This window comes from Balearica regulorum, chromosome 14, assembly GCF_011004875.1.
Source record: "Balearica regulorum gibbericeps isolate bBalReg1 chromosome 14, bBalReg1.pri, whole genome shotgun sequence".
Taxonomy (NCBI): domain Eukaryota; kingdom Metazoa; phylum Chordata; class Aves; order Gruiformes; family Gruidae; genus Balearica; species Balearica regulorum.
In genome coordinates, this window is record NC_046197.1 from 5190516 (window position 1) to 5216215 (window position 25700).

General features: G+C 48.4%; 1 protein-coding gene across 2 annotated transcripts in view; it reads left to right on the plus strand.

The window, feature by feature from the left end:
• The first annotated feature begins 848 nt into the window (after window positions 1-848).
• The window catches only part of LOC104637921 (rho GTPase-activating protein 7-like), a 51668-nt gene continuing 26816 nt past the window's right edge, over window positions 849-25700 (plus strand). The window contains exon 1 of one of the 2 annotated variants that reach the window (XM_075766767.1): window positions 849-980. In XM_075766767.1, the coding sequence (XP_075622882.1) occupies window positions 974-980 (7 nt within the window). In that variant the 5' untranslated portion in view covers window positions 849-973. The remainder of the gene's footprint in view (window positions 981-25700) is intronic. The other variant, XM_075766768.1, reaches the window with a different exon arrangement.

Sequence of the window (25700 nt, forward strand, 5' to 3'; positions counted from 1 at the left end):
AAGCAGAAAAAAACGCACATAGCAGGCAATAAACACACCAACACCCAAATGCGCTACTAGCATCCTCTAGTCTCTGCCTGTCTGAAAACCCAGTGAACCCCCAAACTGCCCAGCACTCAGGTGGGTTGGCGTGGCGGTGGGTGCTGTGCTCTCACCTGCTCGTGTTTGCCTTCCTACAGCCCAGCTCGCCGTCAGCCTCCTGCCCCGGCGTGCAACAGCACCTGGCCACACTCCCCGTGCGGACTGCTTATTGCGAACGACATTCACACCGGGATCAGCTGCCTGTTCTCCGGCCAGAATGAATTTGGTAGAGAGATTGTTTTAAAGAAAATAACCTTTGCTGTGTAAAAGAGTTTCAATGTAAAAGCACTAGATTTAGCACGCTTCTGGCAAAACTAGAGCAGAGTGTCAGGGGTGGTGTCCGCATTATAGCGCTCAACAATGTGCGTTGCACTGAGCTCATGTGGCTGGGCCACACTCCAGTTTATCGAGGATTTCTCACTGTCGTAACTCTAGTGCTTCAAGTACCTCTGCGCGTTTCGTTCCTCTCCATCCCACAGCTGATTTAAACTAGATGTTTCCTGTATTTACTTCCTGACAGTATTTCTTGCAGGGGCCTGTGCCACCCACACCTTTGGCACTGTCAAACTCAAGCCCTGTTGCAAGCTTGGGTGTCGATGCTGATGCGAGACGGCAGCCCAAGGGGCTGCTGCTGAATACTGAGAGAAAGAGAAAGAAAATGGCATGTCGGAGCCCTGGCGAGATGCGAAGAGCGTCTGGGAGAGGCTGTGACCGAGCTGCTCTTTCCCAGGGAGGATTCCCCACCCCGTCCTGGGTGGGATCTCGGCGGTCCTGCTTAAAGCTGAGCGGAGAGGGTTGGAGTTCAGTTGCCCCGGGCAGGACTAGCTCGCTTGCAGGGACACAGGAATAACTTCTGCTCTTCTGCAGTGACACATCGCAGTTCACTCTCCCCATGGAAGGTAGGAGGAGGTTTATTTTCTGTCCTTCGTTATTCTATTTCTTTAAGGTGTTTTTTTTTTTTACCAGAAAACAGGGGGTAAGCTGTTTTGGGGGATGGAACGGCAAAGGTGTGAGTTTGGCTGTTCCCTCCTGGGATATGCTGCTGCCGCCTACGCTCATTTAGACGGAAACCAGAAAGTTTTACAGTGATAGATTTTGTTCGGGATTTAGAAAAAAAACAACCCCGCAGTTATTAGAAATGCTGAAATCTAATGCTTAAGCATCTGAAAGTCACACACAGGGCACGCAGCGCTCCAGCAAAGCCCGGACTCTGACGGGACGCAGCAGAGCAGGAGGGATGGAGCTCGGCAGAGGTTTCTCCTCTAGAGGGTAGCAGCTGCCTGTGCTCGGGCAGCGCGCGCGCCAGCTCCCCGCGGCTTTCGGGGTGTCCCGGGGGCTGGGGAGATCTCGGGGTACGCCTCTGTGCGTGCGCTTCTGCACGCGGCTGTGGGTTATTTTATGAAACATCTCGCAGGTCATTAGTCATAAAATTCCACGCGTGGGCCAAGAAATGGAGGGGTTGGATTAAAAAATTGCGTCTCGCAGTGAGTGCCAGCCCAGGGCGAGCAGGGCAGCGGGAGAGGGCACCGGGGGTCCTCACGGGCATCACCAGGACCCTTAGTGCTCGCCACTCAATTCTCATCCCTGCCTGTTTGTGTACAGCCAGGGCAGGGGAAGGCTTTCCCGCGGGGGACGGAGCGGGGTGGGGGGCAGCAGTGGAGCTGGGAAAGAAGCAGCAGCACGTCATGGTGGGGAAACATCAGCCTCAGAAGAGAAGTCACCTTGAACGCTGATGCCTCTGCCTGAAAAGTAATGACAAACGTGATCTGTTTACCGGGAGGAAAAGAGCCGAGAGGAGAACCTTTGCAATGGGCGCCCTGAGCCTGCGGCAGCGGGGTGGCTGTCCTGGCACCCGGCCCGAGCAGGGGCTGGAGAGGGGCAGCGGGTGCTGCTCTTGGCTTCCGCGCTCAGCCATGCTCCCGGATCCTCCCCAGAGCCGGCGGAGGTTTTTGGGTGTGGGTTGAGCATGTTTGCTGGCTCAGCCCCTCGGTTGTTCTCCCACCACCCTCCTGCTGCGCCCGGGTCCCCTCGGCAGGTCCAGACCCCCTCGGCAGCACCCCTAGCCTGAAGGAGCACCGGGGCGCCTGTGCTGGGGCAATCCTGGCATTGCTCCGGCCATCAGCTGGGCCAGCTTCAGCTCCCACCTTTGCCAAAGGCTTGCTTTGTAATGCTGAAAAAATCCTACGGTAACTCTGATGGATCTGTAGGAGGGTATTAAGCGTCTACATGTCAGATGGTGGCTTTTATTTTATCACTCCGTGTAAAACATTTTGTATTCTCTGGGCAGGAGATGGAAGTGTTACAGTGAATGTTTTCAGAAAATGAATTAGTGTCATGTCGTCCCTTCCCAGCAACGCTTCCCTGACAGACGGCCGCTGGGGCCGTGGCTGCCCAGCCTCGCCGGCAGCTCTGCTCTCGCATGGGCTTTGAGGACTGTTTGCCAGGACCACAACTGGGAATAACACTGCATTTCTTGTCCTTTGCCTCTCTATAAAATAAATCAAGCTGAGTTTTCAACCCTCTGTTTGCTGATGATCTCCGGCCAAGTTTTGAGTCAATTTATTTCTCATTGCTTTGCGTCACCCTGGCAGTGTGCCGAGCATGAGAGCTGAGAAGAAACACAATTAGTTTGCTGCATGCGAAGCCAGGGCTGAGCATCCGTCCATTGGTACACACAGGTCTTGAAGGCAATGGAAAAGGTGTATTTTTTTAAGGTAGAAAATTACTTGTCTTTTGGAAATGAACACATTTTTGACATTAGCTAGAAGTCATAAGAGGAGAACGGGTTATGTTGCCAAATATTCACTGTAAGAACACAATGCAGTTGGGTTCTGATGCAGCAGATGCGGTGGGAAGTCACCCGGAGGGACGCTGGCTGGAGGGCGGGAGGGGCCGAGCTGCTGGCCACGCCATGCCCAGCGCCAGGGAAGGACCCGCCTTGCCCCATGGCCGCTGTGCCACAGGGGTGCAGGGCAGGGAGGAGCCAGCGTCTGCTCTCCTGTGCATTGCGTTCACTGGTGAGAGCTGCTTGTAAAGCCAGTGGAAGTGCCTGGCGCGAAGCGGAAGCCTGAGGCAGGCTACAGGGCGACCCAGGTCCTGGCAATACCCGTATGGCCTGTGTGGTGGTGGGGAAACCTGCTGGGGTGCTGCAAAGGGCCCCCGAGTGATCGCTGGGCTGCTGGGGTCAGTGTTCCTGGCCGTAAGTGGGGCGACCCCCCTGTCCCCAGTGCTTGTCCTGTGGTGGGAGAGCTGCTGAGAGTCAGGGAGGTGGTTCTGGGAGTGTTTTCATGTGGATTTGTGTTCTTTTTGCTATAAATTTGCCATTCCAGCTTCTGAAGTCTATTATTTAGCAGCACTTCCAGGGGTAGTATTAGCTGACACCTGCCAAAAACCTGGCCCTTGTGGTCTGGTGAGACCCGTGCAACAGACGCTGAGTGCACACACTGCCCGCTGTACCTGTCCCTCCGCCGCCTCTTCCCGCTTCCCTTGATGCTCCTGGGAAAAGGCAGGACCTGGAGCTGTTGGAAGGCATGCTTGTGTGGGACAGGGACTTGGCTTCTCTGGTGGATAGATAATATCAAATAAGTAGCTGTTTTATGCATTAAAACAAAGCTTTATGAAAGGCAAAAGACAACGGAAGGCCCTGCTGACAGCTCGGTACGTTTTACTCTGGTAACTGATGTCTTCTGGCTGCTGGGTCCTGGGGACCACTTGTGAGTCTCAGCTTGGTTCAGTGACCTTAAGCATCTCAGGTAGGATTGGTGTTTCAGCTGGGTTCAGCTTTCCAGGGCTGTGGTACTGCACACCTCGCTACTGCTTCCATTGTCTTCTGGAAATGGGGCAGGAGCGGGGCGTTTGCAGAGGATGGAGGTTTGTGGTGGGTGCACCGAGGGTGGTTAAAAGTGAAGATGATGGTGCTCATGTGCTGCACAGCAGCTTCCCACTCTCCTTCCCAGCTCCCAACTATCACACAAGAACAAGGATCCTCTTGAAATTTGACCTTTTTTCTCTCAGTTTTACTCCTCATATTTGGTAATTGTTCCTCCCTTCTTTCACAAAGCAGTGCAGCCATCAGATGACTTCCCTGAGTCCTGCTACCTGGCCTGTCTATTTGTTAGGCAAAGCCTATTGATTTAATTTCTGTATCATTATTCAACCTAATATTGAGTATGTCGCTAATGATGGTGCATGAAATCGAACAGAGTCTGAAAAAAAGGGTGAAATATTAAATGAACCCTTGCCAAAGGACGGGAAGGAGGTGGAGGTGAATGTGCAATAAGGTTACACGGTGCCGCGGTTGCTGCTCCACCGCTCCGGCTGCATGCAGGCTGCTAGTGCCTTTGGCTTCTGGGCAGCGTTGGCAGGGCCACCTGAGCTGGTCAAACACCAGCGCTGGTTGCTGCCGGGGGACACGGATTGAAGGCCATGTCAAATAGCGAATGGCCGAGCTCATATCCAACCCCCAGCCGGCTCCTGTGCCCCTGTGCCGCTGCAGCCATGGCTCTGGAGGTGATGCTGGCAGAGAGGCTCACTCGGTTGCTACCTGGGACGGGAGGAGGACGAGACCTTTCCTACCTAGTGCAAGGAAGGTAAGAGCTATCTCCTGAGGTGGTTATACTCCAACACATCTTGGCCTAAGCAGAAATAGCTGCCGTACTCAATGTTACATGTAAATATGTAATTATGCATAAATTATGGGTCTGAAGAATGTGTAATAAATGCAGATTACATTTGTGGCTGGTTGTCCAGGGACTCTGGGAAAGACCCGTCCAACATGGCTTTCTGTGGGCTCTTGGGGTAACTTGCCACTAGATGTCACAGCATGCTTGGGTTTGCGGCTGGGGACCAGGCGTCGCATGGCGCTGGGGACCCCCACCCAACCCACCCAGAGCGGGTGGTGAGGCTCTTCCCTAAAGTCCCTCTGTTGGAGCCAAGCAAGTAAATGACATCTTTATGTCTGTTTTGTCTTGTAGAGCAGTCTGGAAGCATTCTTAGTTTTCATTTGTCATTCAGTGAAGTCAGAGAGCAACAGATGAATTAAAGAGGTTCACCCACAAGGGTGACCCTGATGGGACCCCCCACCCCCCAGCAGGTATCCAGTGGCCCTTCTCCCACTGCAGCAAACAGCAAGCTCTCGTTAGCTTCAGCTAATTTAGCGGGAACACGCTATGTATGTTCCAAGAGCTCTTGCTCTAAGGGGGACAGGTTTGCCGTCAGCCCCTCCGTGCAAACGCCAGCCCAAGGGCAATGGAGGGCAGAGCTCCTGCAGCTCTCGGGTACCGACCTCTGCCTAAACCGTGTCGCGCAGCTATTTACAGGCACGCAGGAAACCGTCCTCGGCCCTGTGCTTCCCCCTTGTCTGAGCTGAATCTTTAATCAGCTCGGCACTGCAGGGAACATTAATTGTGTGTGCTTTTTCATTGAACGTTGCGCTGAGCAGTGGGTTGGTTATGGGTGTGGTTGGGTTTGGGCAGGGTGGTGGTGGGTCAGGCAAGTCTTCTTCTGAACTTGTGAAAGTTTTATAAAAAAACGGACGTATTGTTAAAAGACTGGAAGTAGATTAGAGTGCGATGCCTTTGCTGAATAAATAAATGAATGACAGCATTTAAAACCTGCTGGTGGAAGTGATTTACATATAGACCCAGACTGGTGAGGCCACACCACCACCAGAACCCAAGCAGTTCTCTGCAGCATTCGTTCTTCATCAAAAATGAGCATGTGTTTGACAGTCTCAGACTGAACAAATAACACATCCCAGTGTTACCTGGGCTAGACAGCGATATTCTTTCCTTGTGTTCAGTAGCATCACTGATCTCGAGACCAGGAGCTGCCCAGCCTGAGCAGGGACCTCGTGCTCTGAACGCTGGTCTTTGACCTGGAGAGCAGCTCCGTGTAGAGGACACTGCTCCTTCCTGCTGCCTCCCCGCGTACGGGGATGTCGGGCGGACGCAGGCACGCTGCGAGGGGAGGCAGGACTCGTGCACCGGCTCTGTGGGGAAGGGAGCCGCTGTCCGTGCGCCCCTGGATCGCGGTGTCCATGTGCTCTCGGTCTCCTCCTGTCAGGACAGATCTGGGACCTTCACACATAGCGGAGCGCTTACTGGTCTAGATGTCTCTGGAGTCTGTGGGGAGCTACCTAAGGCGGTATGTGCCTACGAGTGTAGATTTATATTTCTGAACAGCAGCTGCTCATGTGCTTTTGTGCCAAAAGACATGTCCTACAAGTGACCTTGAAAGACCAAGAGCCCACTCCGAGGCTGGCCGTGGTGAGCAGTTCCCCATCAGACACCACTGCCAAAGAGAAAAAGGGCAAAACAATGTTTTACTTCATAATTCCCACTTTTTTTTAAGTATGTGTATGCATCCAATTCTTCTTTTCTCCCCATGTCCAGAAAACAAGGCTGTTTCCATGCTGGTTCTACCTCCTATGTCAGCATGTGAAGATGCTCTCACAGGGTGCAAGGGTTTTTCAGAAGGATCCATAATTTAATAAAACCCATAATTTCCTAAAACCCCTGTGGTTTTCAAAAGTCATCTAGAAAGGAAACTCATTTTGAACTTTAATGCCCTTCAATCCATCACAGGTTCACTCTTGCAGTCACCACTGAGGCTGTGGACCCAGTGTGTCTCGTCAGAGCAGGGTAGCGGAGGGCTCTATATGTTCAATGCTTTAACCAATCAGGCTATTAATTACAGAAGCTAGAGAGTTGTTTCGAGCAGCTGGAAGGAGAAATCACAGGGATTTTCCTTGAGCTGCTTCCAAGCTGATAGGATGTTAAACAAAGAACTTGGAGAAGTTTAAATTACAGCTTGTGACCTGAATGTCAGACATCATGCTGCACATACACGGAGGAACTTGTTCTCTCTGCAACAGACAAGATGGATGGCGTATAGCTGCAAACCACTCGCTACTATTAATTTTCACCACATGAATCTTTCTGACCAATAACACATTATCATTTTGCTTTGGGATTGTATTTTTTTTTCCCCCATGGCACCAGTCCAGCATACATACAAATCTTATTTACTCACAGTCAGTGACTGTGCCTTAACATTAGGAGTCTCCCAAAATACTTAGCATGCTGCTTTCTTCTTAGAGAATGAGCCCCCCAGTCATTCCCGTCCACCTGGAATAACGATCACAGCAAAAGGTGCTTTGAGCAGAGCAGGTTGCTCCTCCAGAGAAGAAGGGTTGCTTGGTTAGGGGCCGTCCTTCGGTGCTGAGAGGTCTGAGTCCAGTTTCAGCTCTGGGGAATGGCGTGGCCTTGCTGCGCTTCCCTGGGTCAGTGGGGGTGGGAGGATGGATGCTCAGGATACAGATAGAGCTGACAAAAGGTGAGATGCAAATGAACACCAGGAAAACCAGCAGAAGCTTCTCTGGGCTGTCCCACCTGAGTGTCTTAAGGCGGAGTGCGGACCTCGCAGAGGAGGCAGTGGTGCATCTTCTGTGGCCTGCTGGCAGTTCCCAGGGGCTGGCCTGGGCTGCGTTCCCCTACCCGGGAGGTCATACCCCGGCCTGGTGAGCACAGCATCCCCGCGGCGGGCAGGAGCAGCCCAGTGCTGGCACCACGTGCTGACCCGGGTCCAGGGCATGGGCAGAGGTGGGAGTTTGCACCCGGGGGGGGAATCAGCATCGGTGGCAGCCGCAGCCTGGCTCCCGCTCCGAGCAGCCAACGCCTGGTGAGACCACCTGCCCGAGCCTCAACTACCACCCGCGTGCGAGGAAAGAAGCCTTCTCCTGCGTGGAGACACAGGTGGGTGGAAAGGTGGCGTTATCTAACAGCTGTACTTCTGTAGGGTGGTGCTGGGACTTAGAACAGCAACTCTTGGGGAAAAAAGCTCCACCACTTAAAAAATTAACATAAATCTAATTTTCTGCAGTTATCACCAAGCTCAGATTAATGCTGCAGCATGACCAAACTGCTGCAAGGCCCTCACACTAGTATGTTTAATATATACTAGTGTATATATGAAACGTGATTTCTGGACACATTAGGGCTTCTCAAGGAGAGTGCGATAAGGCGCGGGCTGGGAGGCAGCTGGCCCAAGTGCACTGCGGGAGGAACGTGTGGGCACAGAAACATGCAGGGCCCCGAGTTTCCTGTCACTTGTTTTGGTTGGGTTTTGGGGTTCTTACCCCACTCCTGTGCTGTTCTGTCACCCTGAGCTATGACAGCGTTTGATTCGCACCAGCAAAAGAGCTGAATCCGGAGCCTGGCAATTAAACCTTGCCCAGGAAAGCCCGGCATGGTTAGCAGGGCTCCCGAGCCGTGGCTGGGAGGAGGGCGGTGGGGAAGACGTGGCCCTGGGAGCTGCCAGGCAGGTAACTCGCTGTCCCAGCAGCTTGCCCCGAGCAGGCGTCTGCACAGCCAGATGGTCTGACAGAGGTTTTAGCATTACTTCGCTCCTTTCCTGAGGCTACAGAATGCTCTTGGAAGTGAAGTGCGTTAGCTTCTCCTCCTCCTGAAGCCAGAACCTGACTTGTTCCCATTTATGCTGCTCCGGTGTCGGCTGGATTCACACAGGCTCAGGCTGTGGCTGAGCACGGTGTCCCTGGCGCTGTGACCTGCCGGTGCCGGGAGGCTCTGCACGTGCTAGTTGCGAGGAAGCCGCCTCTTCAGTTTGCTTCTAGGCTCTGCCTTCAGAGCTGCCCAACGTTTTAACATTTTAACGCAATGTGCTGGGGAGCTTGCCTAATCTTATCCCCGTGGTGTGTGGTGTCTGCCGAGGCCCCACGTGCCCCCGTGGGTTCTGCAGCCTGGCTGGGGCTGGGCTTGGTGTGTGCCCAGCTAACGGGGCTTCTGCGCCTGGTGCGTCCATCATCCCAATGGCAAGGGACTTCAAGCACAGGTCAGGCTCCTGAGGTGTAGAGCTTGTCCATCTCAGGGAAAGAGAAATTCCTCCCTGGGACTTTTACTGGAAGCGGATGGATGGCGGGGAACGCGGCGGCTCTGCTTCAGGGACCGTAGCTTTCCAGATGAGGAGGCAGCGATGGTGCCCCAGAGCCAACAGGTCTCCAGGTGGAAACAACCCCCCAAACCATTCTGTGCCCAGTCAAAGTGCACAGGAGGAGCTGCCCAGTATCAACCTGAATTAAGTATCTGGCCCAGCATCAGACCAATTGAGTCAATGGGCATTTTTCCTTCGATTTCAGAGCTGTGGGGCTGTTCCTCCATGACCTGCCGACCAGACCCCAGAGTCCGTCCGCACGGTCAGGCACAGCAGGAAGCTGGAATGAGGGGGGCATGCTGGGCATGGATAGGAAGGACTTTGACTGAAAACCCAAGACTGCTGAAAATCTTAAGACAAGCTGTGCACACTCTTTAGCACACACAAGCAGAGCCCACGTGCAGTCCCAAGGTACAGGATCCACCCCTCAGTTCATCCCGGAGTCGCCACAGCAGTTGGCACACGAGCCATCATGTGTTGCCAGGAGAAGAGAGCACACGATGTTCAGGGAGGAGAGGTCAGGTCTCTTCCTGTTTAGATGTTTTTCAAAAAATGCCTGAGCATTTTAGTGGAAAAATGACTGAGGGAACCATCCAAATTAGGAAACAGGAAATACTGCACTAGCATAAATTTAGTTTTGGCAGCTGAACTGAGAGGCACGTGGTTGTCAGGTAGGGCTGGTGAGCACTCTGCTGGGCCAGCAGCTCGTGCTGAAGCTCGGCAGCCCAGGGGCACGTTCTCACTGCCACACGCAGGGACATACCTGCTCGGCAGGCGGTACTAGTACTAGTGTTGTGCCCGCTTGGACGTTGGAGCCGAGTCACGGGGTGTCTTTCATCTTGGGTTCTCCAAAGATAGCGCCAATAGTCAGTGAGATGTGTCCTTCAAGTGGGGGACTCTTAGTGTTTCCAGTAGTGGCTAGTGACAACTATGACACTCAAATCAGAAGTTTTATGGAGCATAAAATAGTAGCAGACTTTCCAGTGCCAGCTTACGTGTGTGATGAAATTAGCTGCTCATATCTAATGTCAGCCCTGCTCTTGACTCTTTCTCCCCTTCAGCAAATCGCTGAACCTCCCCAAGCCCCCTTCTAGCCATATGTTAAGTTGATGTACTGCTGCTTTTAAGTCTGTGCAATTACTCAATTACTCCTGCATCTGATTGCAAGTAATATGCCCTTAGGGCTATGATTCAGGTTTGCCCATTGATTTGCTGTGTGACCTTGAGGACTGCATTAAATATACCTTTAATATTCAAAGGAATTGTGCTCATTTATGCTCACGATCATGCTATCCAAACTCCTACTCCATAGCAAACTTTCCAAGCAGAGTCTGCTTGTTATTTGCTGTGAAATTTAAAGACAGAAGCTAACCTCTTCTGAAACACAAAAGAGATTTGGGAGCCTAAGTTCCCATCAAATTCACCTCAAGCAAGTTTAAATGGAGCTTGAAAAGTCTAAGAAATTTAGCTACTTCTGAAAATGTCACCCTAGCTGTACCTCAAGGGTCTGACATTACACAGACACCTGAATTACTGAGGCAAGTTCCCTTTGCAGATCCAACCTGATTGCTGCGGAGCTTGCAAAGCATTAAATATGCACATATTTAATGTCTGCTAATGCTGGAGGGGGAGGACGCCTCAAAGTGAAACTATTGTGCATTTAAATGTGTTCTTCTTCAAAACTTAGCTAGCTCATCTCTACCCCAAGCTGAGTACTAACAGCTTCCCCTAACTCCTGGGAAGATATTTTGGAGGGGCTGTCTGGTGCTGCTTTTTTCCTTATTTTAGTCACCTATACATTCTGTGCATTGGGGGGATGAGCTATTGAATTAAGGAGTAGTATGTGTTATTGCTTTAACTTTGTTGGAAGCTTGCTGTGAAATAACACAGACAAGAAGCAAATCTGTTTTCTCAATATTATAAGAACTTGCACCATTTTTTTTTTTTTTTCCTCATATGTGTATGTTAATTGAAAGTCAGAGAAGCCTGGAAAAGCAGCCAGTACGGGTTTGACCCTGGGACCATTCTGGGAAAAAAGCAAATGCCAAGAACCCTTTCCTAAAAATGTTCTTTGCAACCCCGCCCTTCAGGAGCGATTTTGTCTGCAGCGATGTAAGTCTGGACAACACTGGCAGCCAAGGGCTGAAAGTTAGGTCTCGTTCATACTCAGAAGTTACTCTTAGGTTACAAATAGCTCCCTGGAGCCAGGAGGTGAATTGCTGAGAAACCACGTACCGTGAGAGTGAGCAAGGATTGCAGAGTCTGGCTGCCTGTGATCCCAACCCGTGGCAAAGCCATGGGCTGGGGGACAAGAGGTTGGAGTGGGACCTCCGTGAGGGCAGCAGGATTTCACGCCCACCCAGTCTTCCTCTCTGCACCTGCATTGCAAAGGATTTAAACTGCAAAATCTCCGCACTGCTACCCATGCAGTCGTGCTGGGAGCAGGTAGTGCCGGCGCACCTGTAAGTAGGAGCTCTGCCGTGCAAGTTAGTTCTTGGAATCTGTAAAGTGCTTCATGCTCCTTGCCAGTGAAACAACACTGAAATAAGTGTGATGTGTAATTTCTACAAATACTCCAGCTTCTACATAGCAGACCCTCGAACCACTGAAATAGTTAGCCGACATCAGTGAAGACAAGGGCAGCGATAGACTTGAATGGTTTAAATAAGTAAAGCTACCAGACCTCAGCTGTGTTCTGATTATTTTCTTTGAATTTGCTTCCTTTCCATTGCTTTTTTTATACCGAGACATAAATAATGTTAGATTCCAGATCACCCATGGGTCCGAAATTTAGCTATAACAGGGCCTTCTGCCAACTTTTACAAATGGATTTTGCTAACATGAAAGAAAAATAGCTCATACATAATAAACAGTCCTCCTGACCTACGTTATCCTTTTGCTTTTAAGGTCAAACATCTCTGAAAGGAGAAAAAAACAGATAAAGGAGATACAGGGAGTCAGCTGCAACAACAAACCAAACCTCTGCGTGAAGGTCTTCCCATCAGGGTTTTGATTTTTAAACCGTTCACAGCTGCCACGATGTTTTTTCCTTGGCCTGAATAACGTAAATACTGGGCTGGGTAGCGCTTTCCTGTACCCTGGTGTAAATCCAGGTTAGAGCTCAAACCTTGACTTGGCCATGCACACACTTTATCTCTGGGATCTCAGCGGGACAGCATGTGGTATAAAATTAATCACGGGTGTAAATCTATGCAGGACTTCTGCCCAGTTCTGTGACTTTGACTTCAGATGCCCTCAGAGCAGTTCCTCTGGACTTCAGCTGGTGCAACGCCGGCTGAATTTGGCTTACTGTATTCTGCTGTACCCACCATGGAGGTTCTAACCAAGAGCAGCTATTTGGTAAGAAACTGGTAATTTTGAAATTCTTCCAGTTTTCTTTTTCTCAGTAATATGCATCTCTGTCCTGCCAGAGGAAATACCTACAGGTTTCATAATCAGCTTATTCTGCTGCTGAACTGATGGTGCATTTTGAGTGGCTCAAGTAGATGTCCTTTTTGCAGACAATGAGTAGAATACTTATTTGCTCCTTATATAAGTCCTTTCTCCAAGCCCAGGCCCTCATGATTCACAAAAGACTAGTGACTATTTAAGATGTGGTGGGAGCAGGCTGGAGACGAGGTATTGTCCTACAGCGGCCAAATTCTACTGGTGGTTAAATGAAGATGCTAAAGGTGCGGTTGAAAGAGGCCTGGCTGGTTTAGAAGACTGGCAGCAGGAAAGAGCTTCTAGGCAGTCAGGGGCTGCACGGAGGTCCATGTGCTGGGTCAAAGCACCACTGAGGAGGCCGGGCTGCCTTCTCCTGCCACCCTGAGAGCTGCCTGGCATGCCAGGGCCAGGGCGTGCAGTGCTAATTGTGGCATAAATCGCTGGCTGGGGGGTGGGGGTGGCTGCTGTTCTTGCAGCCCTCCTGGCTTTCCCCTAGGTGCAGTCAGAGGAAACATCGGTTTGCAGAGATTTTTCTGATCTAACATACTCTCTTTTGGCCATTTTCTAGAGTTTAGGCAAGCCTGACTGCTTTTAAAAAGTCGTCTCTTCAATTTGTTTTTGATGCAAAAAAATGTAAGCAAAATAATAAAAGCCCTACACAGCAAACGATAAAGTGAGCGGGTCCGGCAGCAGAGCCCCGCTGACTCACGGCTGCTGCTGGCTGCACCGGTGCCTCGAAAAATCCGTGTTGGGAATAGCGAGTGCTCAAGTTTGCAGTGAATTAGGGGGAGGTTGTACTCATGAGAACGTACGGTGATCTTTCCGAGTTGCGGCACACCCAGCCCTGGGTCTCACATGCAGACGTCTGTCTTTACATTTCCTACAGTTGGTCCTTACTGTATGATCGTTTTAGGTTCTGCTGCTGCCTAGCTGAGCTCTGAGCAGTAGCGAGGGCCTTGGGGGAGCATGCGATGCACGGCCCAGGAGCCGCCGCGTGTCCCTGCCCTCACTGCTCCCCAAGCCCGGGTCCCTGGGCTTTCTCCACCGCCCTCTGCTCAGGGGATCTGCTTCCTCAGAGGAGGATGCCACCCTTTGATGCTCGCTGCTGTGTTGACAAAAAGGCTGAATTCCTCTTGTTTCTTGAAATAAACTTGCAAAACCCTTGCCCTTCCTGAGCTGGAGGAATATGTTTACAGATCGTTTAATTTCGTTTTTCTTCCTGAGTGTGTGAGAGAGCGGCAGTGTGGTTGGGGGAGGGCGCTGGGTAGCTGTGTGACCAGCCCATTTTGAGATCTGAGATAAGACACCAGTTATTCCCATCCACTTTGTAATTCCCATTAATTTTTCGAGGAGCAAGGAAAGGAATTATTTAATGGAATCCCCTGTCATTTTTCCTTTAGATAAGGTTCATGACACAGCAGTATACCAGAAAAAAAACCACACCAAAACTTATTATGTTATGTATACTTGCAATGTCTTCCAGGACACTGGTGCTTGTGGCGTTCTAGCAAAATTTCAGGAGATAGTTCTGCAGCAGTGTTACACCGTCTAAACTCTTCTTCACGTTTGAAGTCAGGGTAGCCAGAAGAAATAAAACTATCAGAGGCCAAAAGAGGCAAAACATGAGGAGGGGAGGTTACTGGTATACCTAAATTAAAGGTATAGCTTTAGTTAAAGGCTGGAGCAACTGGAAGAAGCTGTTCAAGACAGAAACCATCTTTGCTCTGAGGCTGTAGCCCTAGGAGGTCTCATGGGTGTCGTCACCAGGTACTTGTAATAAAGTCACCATTTCCAGGATGCTTAGCACAAGCAGCATGGCAGGAGAGGAATTGCTAGGGGTAGCTGACTGAGGATAATGGATAGTAGGATGAAATTGAGAGGAAAAACTTAATTGGAATTAACTAGCTGAGAAAAGCCTCTTGATCTGTCAGACAGTGAAATTGCCTCCCAAGAGCAATGGTATAGTCCCAACCACGTGGGCATTTAAAGCCGGTCTAATGTCTATGATTCCCTGAGTTAACTGGAGTATCTCAATAATTGGAACTGACACAAAGATTTATCTTCTTTGATTGACTAGCTTTCATAGAGGCTCATCTCTTTGTGGTACTGCACAGAGCTTTCGGGGCAGCTGTTTGCACTTAAACTGCCAGAAGCTGACAATACGTATCCATTTCAGCTCTTCAGATGGGTTCTTTGAAAAAACACTTAAATCACTGGAATAGACAGTACTAATCAGTCTGCAGGAAAATGGAGCATCCTTACCTGGGGCGCACCGCTATAAATCTTCCTGGGCCAACGCTCAGTTGTCATACAGCAGTAGAGAGGCATTTAAGTGCGTTACTGCCAAATGCCCAATCAACCTGAAAAATTGGGCTGATTTTGGCCAAGACAATAAAAGGAAAAGGTGTTTTGCCAAATGTATAAAAACAAATGGTTGGTATTTCAGCAGAAGCTCCCATTTACAATAGAGAACGATTAATCACGCTAAGATGATGGAAATGATATCCCATGCTGATTTCAGAAAAGACGGTGTGTGGCAGCAAGCTGGCCCTACGGGGTGAGTTTTGTAAGGAGGTTTTGTACTCAGCATTGCCCGCTCGCCTGCTGCGTGGCCTCGTGCAACGGCAGCGTATCTCCTCTCTTGCTCTGCCTTCAGCACAGTTCTCCAGAGCAACACCTTCCCCCCCGTATTTTGGTCCTGTTAGAGCATGCAGATGGGAACCGAGATGCCTCTTTTGCTGTGGTGAAGCACAGCACTTTGGAAATCAGAATTTACAGAAATATTAGCTCTCAAGCTGATTAGCATATGAGATTTACGAGATACACCTACATGCATCAGGTTGGAAGCAGCTAGAGGAATAAGCTGTTGCTACCAAATATGAATTCGGCGTGGCATGTTTGCTGACTGGAGCACCTGGACAAGCTTCAGGTAATAGCTTGTGGCTGTTACATCGTGCTTGCAGGGTTGTAGGAGGACTGACCTACAGCCTGCCTTCCCAGCTCAGAGACACGGCCCCTCCAAAGCGCACCAGCCCGTGCGCATACATCGCTGCGGTGAAACGTCACGCAACCTCAGTCTTCGGGGAGAAAGCCAGAGCAGCGCTGCTGACTCTCTTGCGTGTCTCCTTTGAGCAAGTCACGTCATCTCTGGCTGGTTCCTCAGACGTGTCCATTTGCCAGTGCAAGGGCAGCTTTGCTGTCCTTCCAGTGTCTGCCCCGCCTGGAGAAAGGACGCTTTACGCTCTGAGGGTTTCTCTAACGCCTCAAGCCAGCTGAAGTCTTGCTCTCCCCTTATACCTTTAAGGTCGCTAATGGGGAGATGAGTGAGGGTAGAGTGAGTAGACGGTGGAGCTCCTCTGCAGGCTCCTCCACCAGCCACAGCCACAATTTCCCTGCAGGCTGACGTGGATGGCACGGGGGCGCGAGACATTTCCTCTGTGCCAGGATGTACGTGTGTGTGCGAGAGTGTCTGTTTTCTTGCTCGCTCTCCCTATAGCTTCTTGGCCTTGCATGTTGAGAGAAAGGAAGGAAGAGAGCAAAGCGGGCGGGAAAACAGGAGGACTGCTCCCCAGGGGCCACAGCCCCTGGAGGGACCCAGGAGGGACCTGGGGGTGCAGTGGGGCACCGTGGCACTGCCCGGCAGCGCGGCAGTGCTCTTACTCTTACCTGGCGGCCCAGAGACACTGGCTTGCAAGCATGCCAACGCCGCGTGGAAGCCACTCACCTCCCTGCACCGGACGCATCCTGCTCACCCGTGTCTGAGGTGTCTGCGAGGGGCTAAGCTCCGCTCTATTCCAAAGCATTTCTTTTCCCAAGGTTGCAAGGTCTTCACGTGCGGAGAGCCCGTTTGCCTTGCTGTAGGATCAGTTGTACTATTACACCTCTGCTGTTCAGTGCTGAAATGAGACCTCATTAGGGAAATGAATGTAAATGAAATATGCTAATGTTTTGCCTGGAATGGTGTCAGGTATAGCACTATGAGGATAATATCCTGATTTAGAGTAAATGGTTATAAAGGAGTTTGTATCTCATTGGAGCATTCTTTTGCAAACTACTGTTTCTTCTGCTATGAGAAGGTTGGGTTAAATATATCTATACAGATACAGGGAGAAAAAGTTGAACATTTAAAGTGAAAATGGTTATTTAAAGATTAAAGAAAAAAAAGGAAAAGGTTAAAAATACATTTGGAGAAATATAGGCTTTGGGTGATATCTGCAAAGCAAGAGCAAATTGGTACAAGGAATTTTACACTGATATATTTTCCTTATTACACTCTTCTATTAAGTTTCTTCATTCTTTCTATTGTTTGTACAGTCTTCTCGGTAGATCATATGTTCTGCTGAGCCTGATTGTCTCTGCGTGTGGGCTCTTGGGTTATCAAGTAAATCCTTCTTTCAGAAGGCAAAAACTCTTCAGTCCAAAGTGCCCCCGTTGAACCAGCTGGACATGGACTGGGAAGGGTCTAGTGGAGAGCCCTTTGCCTGACAGACATGGACCAAATCCAGCTGGTGATGGCCACCAAAGTGTCCCTGTTGTACGAAGGCCCTGCGGGAGCAGCAAGCAGCCTCGGTATTTGCTCTCCAGTTGGCCTGGGAGGGTTTTGCTCCTGGCCCACCGTTCCCAGGCTGGTTTCCCACACCTGCTCTCCTTCAAAAAGTCCTCGAGGAGCGCTGGCCTGAAACTGCTGGCTCGTGTGACAAGCCACAAATCCTGCTACTTCCCGTGTTGTGCAAGAGTGCAAATAAATAAATATTGGTTGTAAAATTATTCGGTCTTTGTGAAATCCAACAAGACTGCTTGGCTTTTAATAGCATCAGCCCTGAATTACACGTCTGAACTAGACACAGTGCAGAGATGAATTTCCTTTAATTTGTTCCAGAGTAACTCACCATTTAATTGAACTGAGCAGTTCCTTGTTCTCCTATTCTGGAATGATGGATTGTGAAATGCACTCCTTTAAATTAATCCAGACGCTTGATTTCTGTCAGCAGAGTAATCTTTCTCAGCGGTATGCTAAGTATGCTTTTAAAAGGTATGGTGAATATGAATGATATGCACTTGGTTGATGATTTAAGTGTTTACACTTTCCAAACATTGCAGAAAAAACAAATATGGCTTAGCTGCATTTTTTATAACCTTTCAGAAGTGATCATTCAAATAACATCAAAGGACTTAAATGGATTTCTAAATTTGATGGCACAAGTGAGGGCAACTCCCCTCTCATCAGAGAACCATCAATTTGAAATGGGGCTGAGCAAAGCTTATAATATTTCTGATTGCAGGGCTTCCATAGATCATCCAGAAAGCTTTCTATTGGAGCCATTAATGGTAAAATATTTCATGTGGGTGTTGTCACTGCTTATGCTGGCTTGATGTTGCAAGGGAGCGGTGCCCATTTTTTTTTTTCTTTTGTTTTTACTTCTTAAAGATGAAGTGGGGCACTTCTGGAGAGGAGGAAGGAGGGAGTGTATGAATACTTTGTATTTCTATACTGTCTCCTTTACAGGAACTGCAAAAATTTATAGTGAAGTTGAGTAAGTGATATTGATGTAAACCAACCCATCGGGTCCTATCAGCCCAGGCACTCCCTCACTCCGTGTTATCAGAGGTAAGGACTATCTGAATGCCACAGCTAGGAACTGCACAGCACTCCCTGGGTCCAGCTGGAACCTGACAGCAACGGGCGTTCTTAAATGTGGGAAGACAAGACAAATCCTCCTGTCACTGAAATATGTGGCAGTGCTTTTTCGGTAAAGGTAAATGTCCCTAAACTTTTAGCAGCACATGAACTGCAGTACACACTTGCCTACCCATTCATTCTTGGCAGGTTTGCACCTACAGAAAATGGCACATCTAACACCTGACCGCGGCTGAAATCCGGGTTCCTCTGTATGTAGGGGCAAAGTGTTGGAAAGGGCGTTTGGAACCAGGCGGCCTGAATCGCTTTACTTCACTGCCAGTGGTAGACATGGAGATGGTATCTTCTCTGCAAACCACATCTAGATCTTACTGAGAAATATGTAAAAGGCTGCTATTATCCAAAATATCAGGGCACTTTGCAGAAAGTCAGAAACTGAGCTCTTCTGCACGGCACAACTTCCAAGGGGATTGCACGTGCTGGCATTCTAGTGCTGAGAGAATAATGTACTTTTTTCTTGGTCCTTCTAAATCCTTTTCCATATGGAATACATACCTGACTTGTTACCTTGCCTAGGTAGCTCATGTGTACCGTATACCTTCCAAATCTAACTCTGCACCAGCCTGTGACATATGGCTCAAGTAATTTTGTGGCTGTTTGGCAAGCAGGGGAAATGGCATGTGTGTTTTCTGCTATTCTGACTTCGCCACCTTTATCTGCCTCATTGCTTAAAAAAGAAGGTGAAGAATTGAAGTCTGCTTCAGACTTGTTGCCAGCCCTCTGAGGACAACACATACTGTTGTGACCTGCCAACTCCACGTCCTATAATAGCCTACACAGCCCAGCCATCTAAGGAAAATCTGTTTGGCTCAATAAGCTAGGAGTTGTGTATGCCTGGATGCAAACAAGAACGTACGCAGCCTCCCATCGTCGGTCTTAGGCTGGGGCTGGGTACTGCTGAAATATGAAGGGAGCTAAGGCAAATCAAGGTCTTTTGATCTGAGGTGCTTTTGTTAATGGGTTTTAGTGGTTTGGGTGGTTTAGTGTCAGTATTTCTTTTTTGAACACCTTAACAGCAATCTTCTTCAAATTCAAAATGCGTGAAATGGTCATCTTCTGAGTTTTGAAAGTCTGTTATAGCAAAGTAATTCAAAGGCTTGAAGGTTTTAAATCCAAACCTTACTGTCTTTGCTATGTTTCCAGAACAGAAACTGATTGTAAAATTGCTTTACAGTAGTGCCTGGATAGCGGGTGCCTTTTACACCCATCGCCTGGTAGTGGAGACCTTGTGGTCAACTAGCGATGTTATGGAAGATACAGCCATGTATCTTAAATGGATATTAAATGAGAATTAAAATCCAGCTGGGCTTTTGTCTTCACTTCATGCTGCTGTGTGAAGTTAGGGCTCAGTTAGTCTTCAGACCTAGGTTTACAGCCTCTCTCAGAGCTGGCAAAGGTTTCTTAGCCAGAATGGGTGCTTTCAGCTCCCCTGGGAGAGGAGCTGGGAGAGGTTGAAGGACCTGACAGAGATCACAGAACCAAAACTGGGCGTTGATGTCTTTGGGTTTGCCGTTATCCCCTAAAATGCAAATCACGGCTAAACCACAATCAAGGCTTGGTGCCTGAGGCAGTTGCCCCGTGCGTACCTAGCTTGTCTCGCCAAGGACTTTGGCTGGGTGCTGGGAGCCGCCCGGGCACTTGCCAGGGGCTTTGCAGAAGCTGGTGTGAGTCACGGGCCACTCCGTAAGCTGCTGCAGCGCTGTGCTCCCTGTGGCCCAGCCGGCTGGGGTACTCTTGACATTTCTAGATGTCTTCTAAACATGTAATGCCGATAGAAATGTTGTTTAAATATTTGTGAGTTATTTAAAAATAGTGCGTCAAATAAGCAGCCTTGTGACGCCCGACAGATATCTGGCTCAGACGAGTGCTTCGGTGAAGAAGGAAGAGGTCAGCACGAGTTATGTACACAACTTAAACTCTGACGAGAGACATGCTGGACACAGAGCAAAGCCAGTCCCTCACTGGAAAGCCCCCGGGCGCGGGGCGCGAGGGAGTTCGGTGGTGCTGAGCAGCCGCGGCTGGCCCAGAGCCCGGCTGGAGGGATGCTCAGCTGCCCTCCAGCAGGTCCGCAGCTGGGGCGGGAGGCGGCTGCCCGGGATTTCGGCGCGCGCCGGTGCCTGGTGTCTGGGGGGGGGGTGCGGGTGTGCGAGCAGAGGTGCGATCTGGGACCCGGAGGGCAGGCAAACGGTGCTGGGGCTGCCAGGCATCCCTGCCCCACTCTTGAGAGATTTAGGCTCCCGTGGTATTTCCCCTGCTTGGTGCCCATCTGCGGTTTTAGAAAACTAAGTTTTAGGAAGCTCAAGGGAATGAATTTGCAATCCAACCTGATTAAGACCTTTCGGCAGTTTCTCCTCAGTATTATTAGAGCATTTCAGGTCGGGACGGGCGGGTGCTGGACAGATGGGAAATGGGCTTCCTGTGATAATGTGAGAGCTGGACATTAGCTATTAATTATATTAAATATTTTTAATGAGCTTCAAAATATTCATAAAATGTTTTAAAAGCTGTTTTCATATGTGAAGCGTATTCTCTTCTTTCAATAAACAATTACCACGCCGAGATTGAAATAAGCTGCCAGGGATTGCTGAGTTACATTACAGTCTCTTAAAGAGACTGAGCCCACTTTAACATATGAATCTAGTTTTATGTTGCCTTTAAATCAATTTGACACCAATTCTACACCGATTATAAAAATGAGATACATCATTAGAGCATCTCTGTCATCTTTCCAAGGTTTTTCCATTTTTTAGAATTGCTGCAAAGGATATTATTTTTAAAGTGTTCAGAATATTGACCTGTTTCTTGGCTCTTGTCACAATCGGTATAATGGCTGCGATGGGAGATCTTCTGTAGTTACGTGTCTAGACAGCACATTTTGTACATTTTCAAAATGGATTTACAAGTTACTACTGCAATTTTACACTGCCTTACAGATTCTGATCTGTAGTCTCGCCGCCCCCCCCTCGCCCCCGTTGGTTGCTTTATTCTTGTTCTCTTTGACATCTTCTTCTCATTTACAGTGCCAAAGTGAAAAGCCAAATGAGTCTCAGCTTCTCTGAGGTCCAGATACAAGCTGTTCTGCTTTTCAGATGAAAACGCTACATCTACTTGTGGAATTTATTGAGGCTATTATTTATTGAAATCTTTTGGCTATCATTTCTCCCAAATGGCACTGAGTGATCAAATGAAAAGTTTAAGCATATGTCATAGAAAAGAGCGCGTAGAAAAAAAATCCCATAGAAAAAGAATTGCGGTGTTTTCTGGAAAGGTCTCAAAGATTTCAAAGAATTATCTGTTGATGATAAACTTGAAAATAGCAAATGACATAAATTGTATCATAAAATCAGTCCATAACCTATAATGATAGATTTGGCTCAAATTAACCACCACTCTTTTTTCCTTCTCTCTTGTTGACATGTTCCTGGAAATATCTTGGTAAACACTCATCAAATATCTTTGACAATACCTTCAGCCTATGGGGGAATGCAAACTGCTCGGAGCTGCTGTGGTATTAGTTGCTCGTACTGAACAGCAGATTTGCTAGCCACAGGTAACATCTATTGGTCCCCAGTTATTCAACTGAGCAAAACTCTGGTTTCACAAATGGTTGCAAATAATGAAACAAGGATGGGAACATGACCAAACTGCACTACTGTGAAGAAGTCAAGTAAGTATTTGTTCGAACCGTTTAATCAGTATTCTATCAAAAACTCATTACCTTTCAGATTTTACTGTTCTAATAAGCATTTTCACCAACAAATTATGAAGATTTCCAAGGTTTATATATTCCAGTGCTTCTTATTCATGTGCGCTATTGCACCTAGGTCTCCTGTGATAAAATACCACGTGGTCCTTTGCTCACATTGCTCACATTGATGGCAATACTGCCTTGATGTTCCAAAATACTCAAATTCAGACGTCTTTAATTGATGTGACATTTATTTAGCTCAAAAGCAAGAAGTTCTTGGAAAAACTCACAAGCAAACCTGTTCTCAGGAGATTTCCAACCAAGCAGATCTGACTGCATGTACAGGTAAGCTTGGGATGGTCTTTGATCTAGTACGGCACTTGCCTGTTGCTGCTTCCTGAGCTGTTGAGACATATTGTTAGGAACCAGCAAGTGTCTTTCCATGTGTAAAATCAATCTGCTAAAATTAGGAGATACTGGCTTTGGCTGATGGGCAAAAAATTCACCTGTCCAGCTGCTTTGATTTGTTGCTGGAACGAGCAGCCACTGGATCTTTGAGGAATCCTCTGTCCGGCTGCTTTGTTCAGCAGCTTAGATATAATGAAGATAGGAAGAAAAATAAGCACAAGGTACTATTCTGCTTCTCTGGTCAGGCAAGAAACAGCTGTTTTTCAAGAATGATGACTGAAAGAGGATCCAGAGTTTGGATACAGATCCTATTTAACTTGGTCTTGGTTCACAGCACTATCACAGCAACGTCCGAACTCCAGAGGGAAAGACTTGGCTGTCTGTCAGGCTGCGTGTCACATCACCTGCTTAGCAAGGGACGGTGGCACACTGCTCTGTCCTGAGGAAGGGTCATCTGTGCCTCAGTTTCCTTACGTACCAAGCCCACAGCCCGGCGCGGTGGCGGTGCTCCCACCCGCAGGGTTAGTGTCTGCCCACAGCCTCTGCTGCGGCGGTGCTGCCGGCATGCGGGTTGGGGTGGGAAAGGAGCGGCTTAGGATGGACTTGTGAACAGCTCCACACCTTCAGGCCTGGTCTATGTGGCAGAGGGACACAGTGGCATAGAAGTGATTCTTGTTAGTTATTTTATATAAAATGTTGTGTTTCCCAAGTGTCCAAGTGTCCTTTCTAGAGCGGCTCATCCATTCATGCTGCGGTCTCAGGCGTTTGGGGGCATGTTGGTAACGCAGAGTGGGCAGTCTGGCTTTAGCTAGTTAAATCGCTGAAAATGTCCCGCTGAGTTTTGTTTTCTTTACTTGCTGCTGAACTGACAGTCACTCTGAGTTGGAAAAAAGTGCTGCTGGCTGGGTGTCCCTGGGGAGGGCTGCTGGGCGGATAGATTGCAGAATCACTTCAGAAGACGTGGGGCATCACTGACTATAGACTGCGTCTCAGATTGAGACAAAGGTGAGCTGTTTCTTTCCCTAACTACTTCCGCGGTGTAAAATTTAAACAGTGGCAGATGAGTGCTGTGTTGACCTCCATCTAGTTCTCCAAAAGCTCTGATTTTTATTTATTATCCCCTGCTCAGTTAAGTACCATTTATACGAGTGTGTGTATATTAGATAATCAAAGTGAATTTGGTAATCTGGGCAGGAATGGCCACTTGCTGCTGGATTTCCTTCCCCCTCCCTTTTTTTTTTTTTTTTAAACTTGTGTCTGGTGGACTCAAATTCATAACCAGCACAACCAATTTTCGCAAGCAGCGGGGCATTATATTGAAAAGCAGAGCAGCCATGCCGGGGAAATACCACAATCCCCATCGCAGTTGAGGACTGGCGTGCCCAGGTATCTGGCACATCACTCGACACCGCTGCCTCATCAGAGTCCCGTCAGGCTTGCCTGCCAGAAGCAGATCTCTATCCAAGGAGGCAGTTAGCAGTGGGCAAAGGGGTTGTGAAACAAGGCTCGTTGAACCAAAGCTAATTACAACCTGTTGGCATCTCACGTGGGCGGAGTTGAAAGAAGATATTTTTCTTTTCCATACAATTCCACGCATATTAATTAAGGGAGCTTCATATATTTCTTGACGTTCAGTCTCCTCCGCGCAATCGTCTGGCTCTTCCATGCAACGCAACGTCTTTGGCACCGATCAGCACTGTCCAAGGCAGGACACTGTGCTCGCGAGTGCCCGAATGGGGCCTGGCACGCATCTCCAAGGCCATGCTGTGGATCGCTCTTTTGGATTCGTTTCTCACATGAAACCCCTCTAGGGTTCCTTCCTGGGGAACCTGTTATTGCTTCAAAAATTTGCTATGGAGAGTGGCAGATCCCAGCCTGACTGCTTTCCTGGGAAAGCATTTTGTCATTTGTGAAATAATACTACTTTGAATAAAAACCAAGCATTAACGACAGGGAATCTGTAAGGGCCCATGTGTGGTGCATGTGAAAAGAGTTGAATCATCTATTCCCAAGAATCTCAGGTCCCAATATAACTAGGTGTGATCTAAAAGCTTTCTTAGGAACAGTTGGGCAGCTTATTCATTCCACTACGCAAAGCAAGCCTCCTCTAGCTGGAGTGTAAATAAACCAAGCACAAGTATTCTTATGGTTCTAGAAATGCAGTTTAGTAACAGAGATGGCAAAACCTTTCAGACACGATACTTTACTGGAAGTAGGAAAAGAAAGAAATTATAAGCAACAACCATATTTTTTCTGCAACCTGTGCAATATGATTTTTTTAGGCTTCAACAGTTAGAAGCTGTTGTTAATTTGAATTCAGTATGCTTTTAAACCAATTCTATTTCTCCAAAACATAGACTACATTTTGGTAGAAAGAACTGAAACTAAGCCTTCAAGGTTGCGTTATCAGTAGCCGAGTGCTTCCCTTCCTCAGAGACTTCCGTCTGAAGACAGATTTTGTGGAGCTGTGTTCCTCAAGCAGCCGGGCCAACACTCGGTAGTGCCAATGCTCTTATGTAGAGACTTCAGAAGCGTTGGTGGCTCTGCCTGCAGTGTCACCTTTGCCTTTGTGATTGGCTCTTGAGGTAGGAGAAAAAGATACGTGATTGAGAAAAATCAAAGTGTTGGCTCATTTTTCTCGGTTGACAGGGAGTCAGAGCTGTGATTTTGCTCTGGGTACCCTGTTCTCTGCACCAGGCGGTTAAACTCGTCTGTGTGCTGTTGCCAGGCAGGTTTGCCATGGATATACATCCCTGGAGGGGACACTCCTCAGGGAACTCCATGCGCCCACTTACGAGCACATTTCTCCTGAGCTTTTGTAAGTTAACTGTTCTTGGTGAATCTATGAAACTAGATGTTATGTTCTTTGTTGCTGCATTCTGTCACCCACATTTTAGGAACTTCCCTAGTTCTGGAAGAATTCTTCCATTAGTTTAGTCTAACCGTAAAAGTTCCTTGAGAAAAGCCCTGGAATTCATTGTGATAACACAGTATTTCCCTCTTTTAAAAATGCTTGACTTTTAACAACAGAAGACAAAAGGTAAGTTCCAGCTTGAGATTTGACCTGCTCTAATGAGAACCAGATTGCACGATTTTAATGGAAATGGGGACACAGGGATTTAAAGGAGTGAAGATCACACCAAGTCATTATCACCTGTTGGACAAGGCAATACTCCGTGCTGGTTTCCAGGATCAGCAATTCCACAATATTTCCTTTCATAACAACATAGAGTAGTTGTGCTTATTGTAGCAGCAGGTAAACAGCCATATAAAAGGACCAACTTCTTCTAAGGGATACGGGAATAACAAGGATGCGTTGGATTTCCCTTTAAAAAAAGGGTTTGTGTTTTATTCTGAGTTCTGGTATCTGGTATTAGAAGGGGAATTCTCCCTGGTTTTTATTTTGCAGGGATTTCTAGAAGAGGTAAG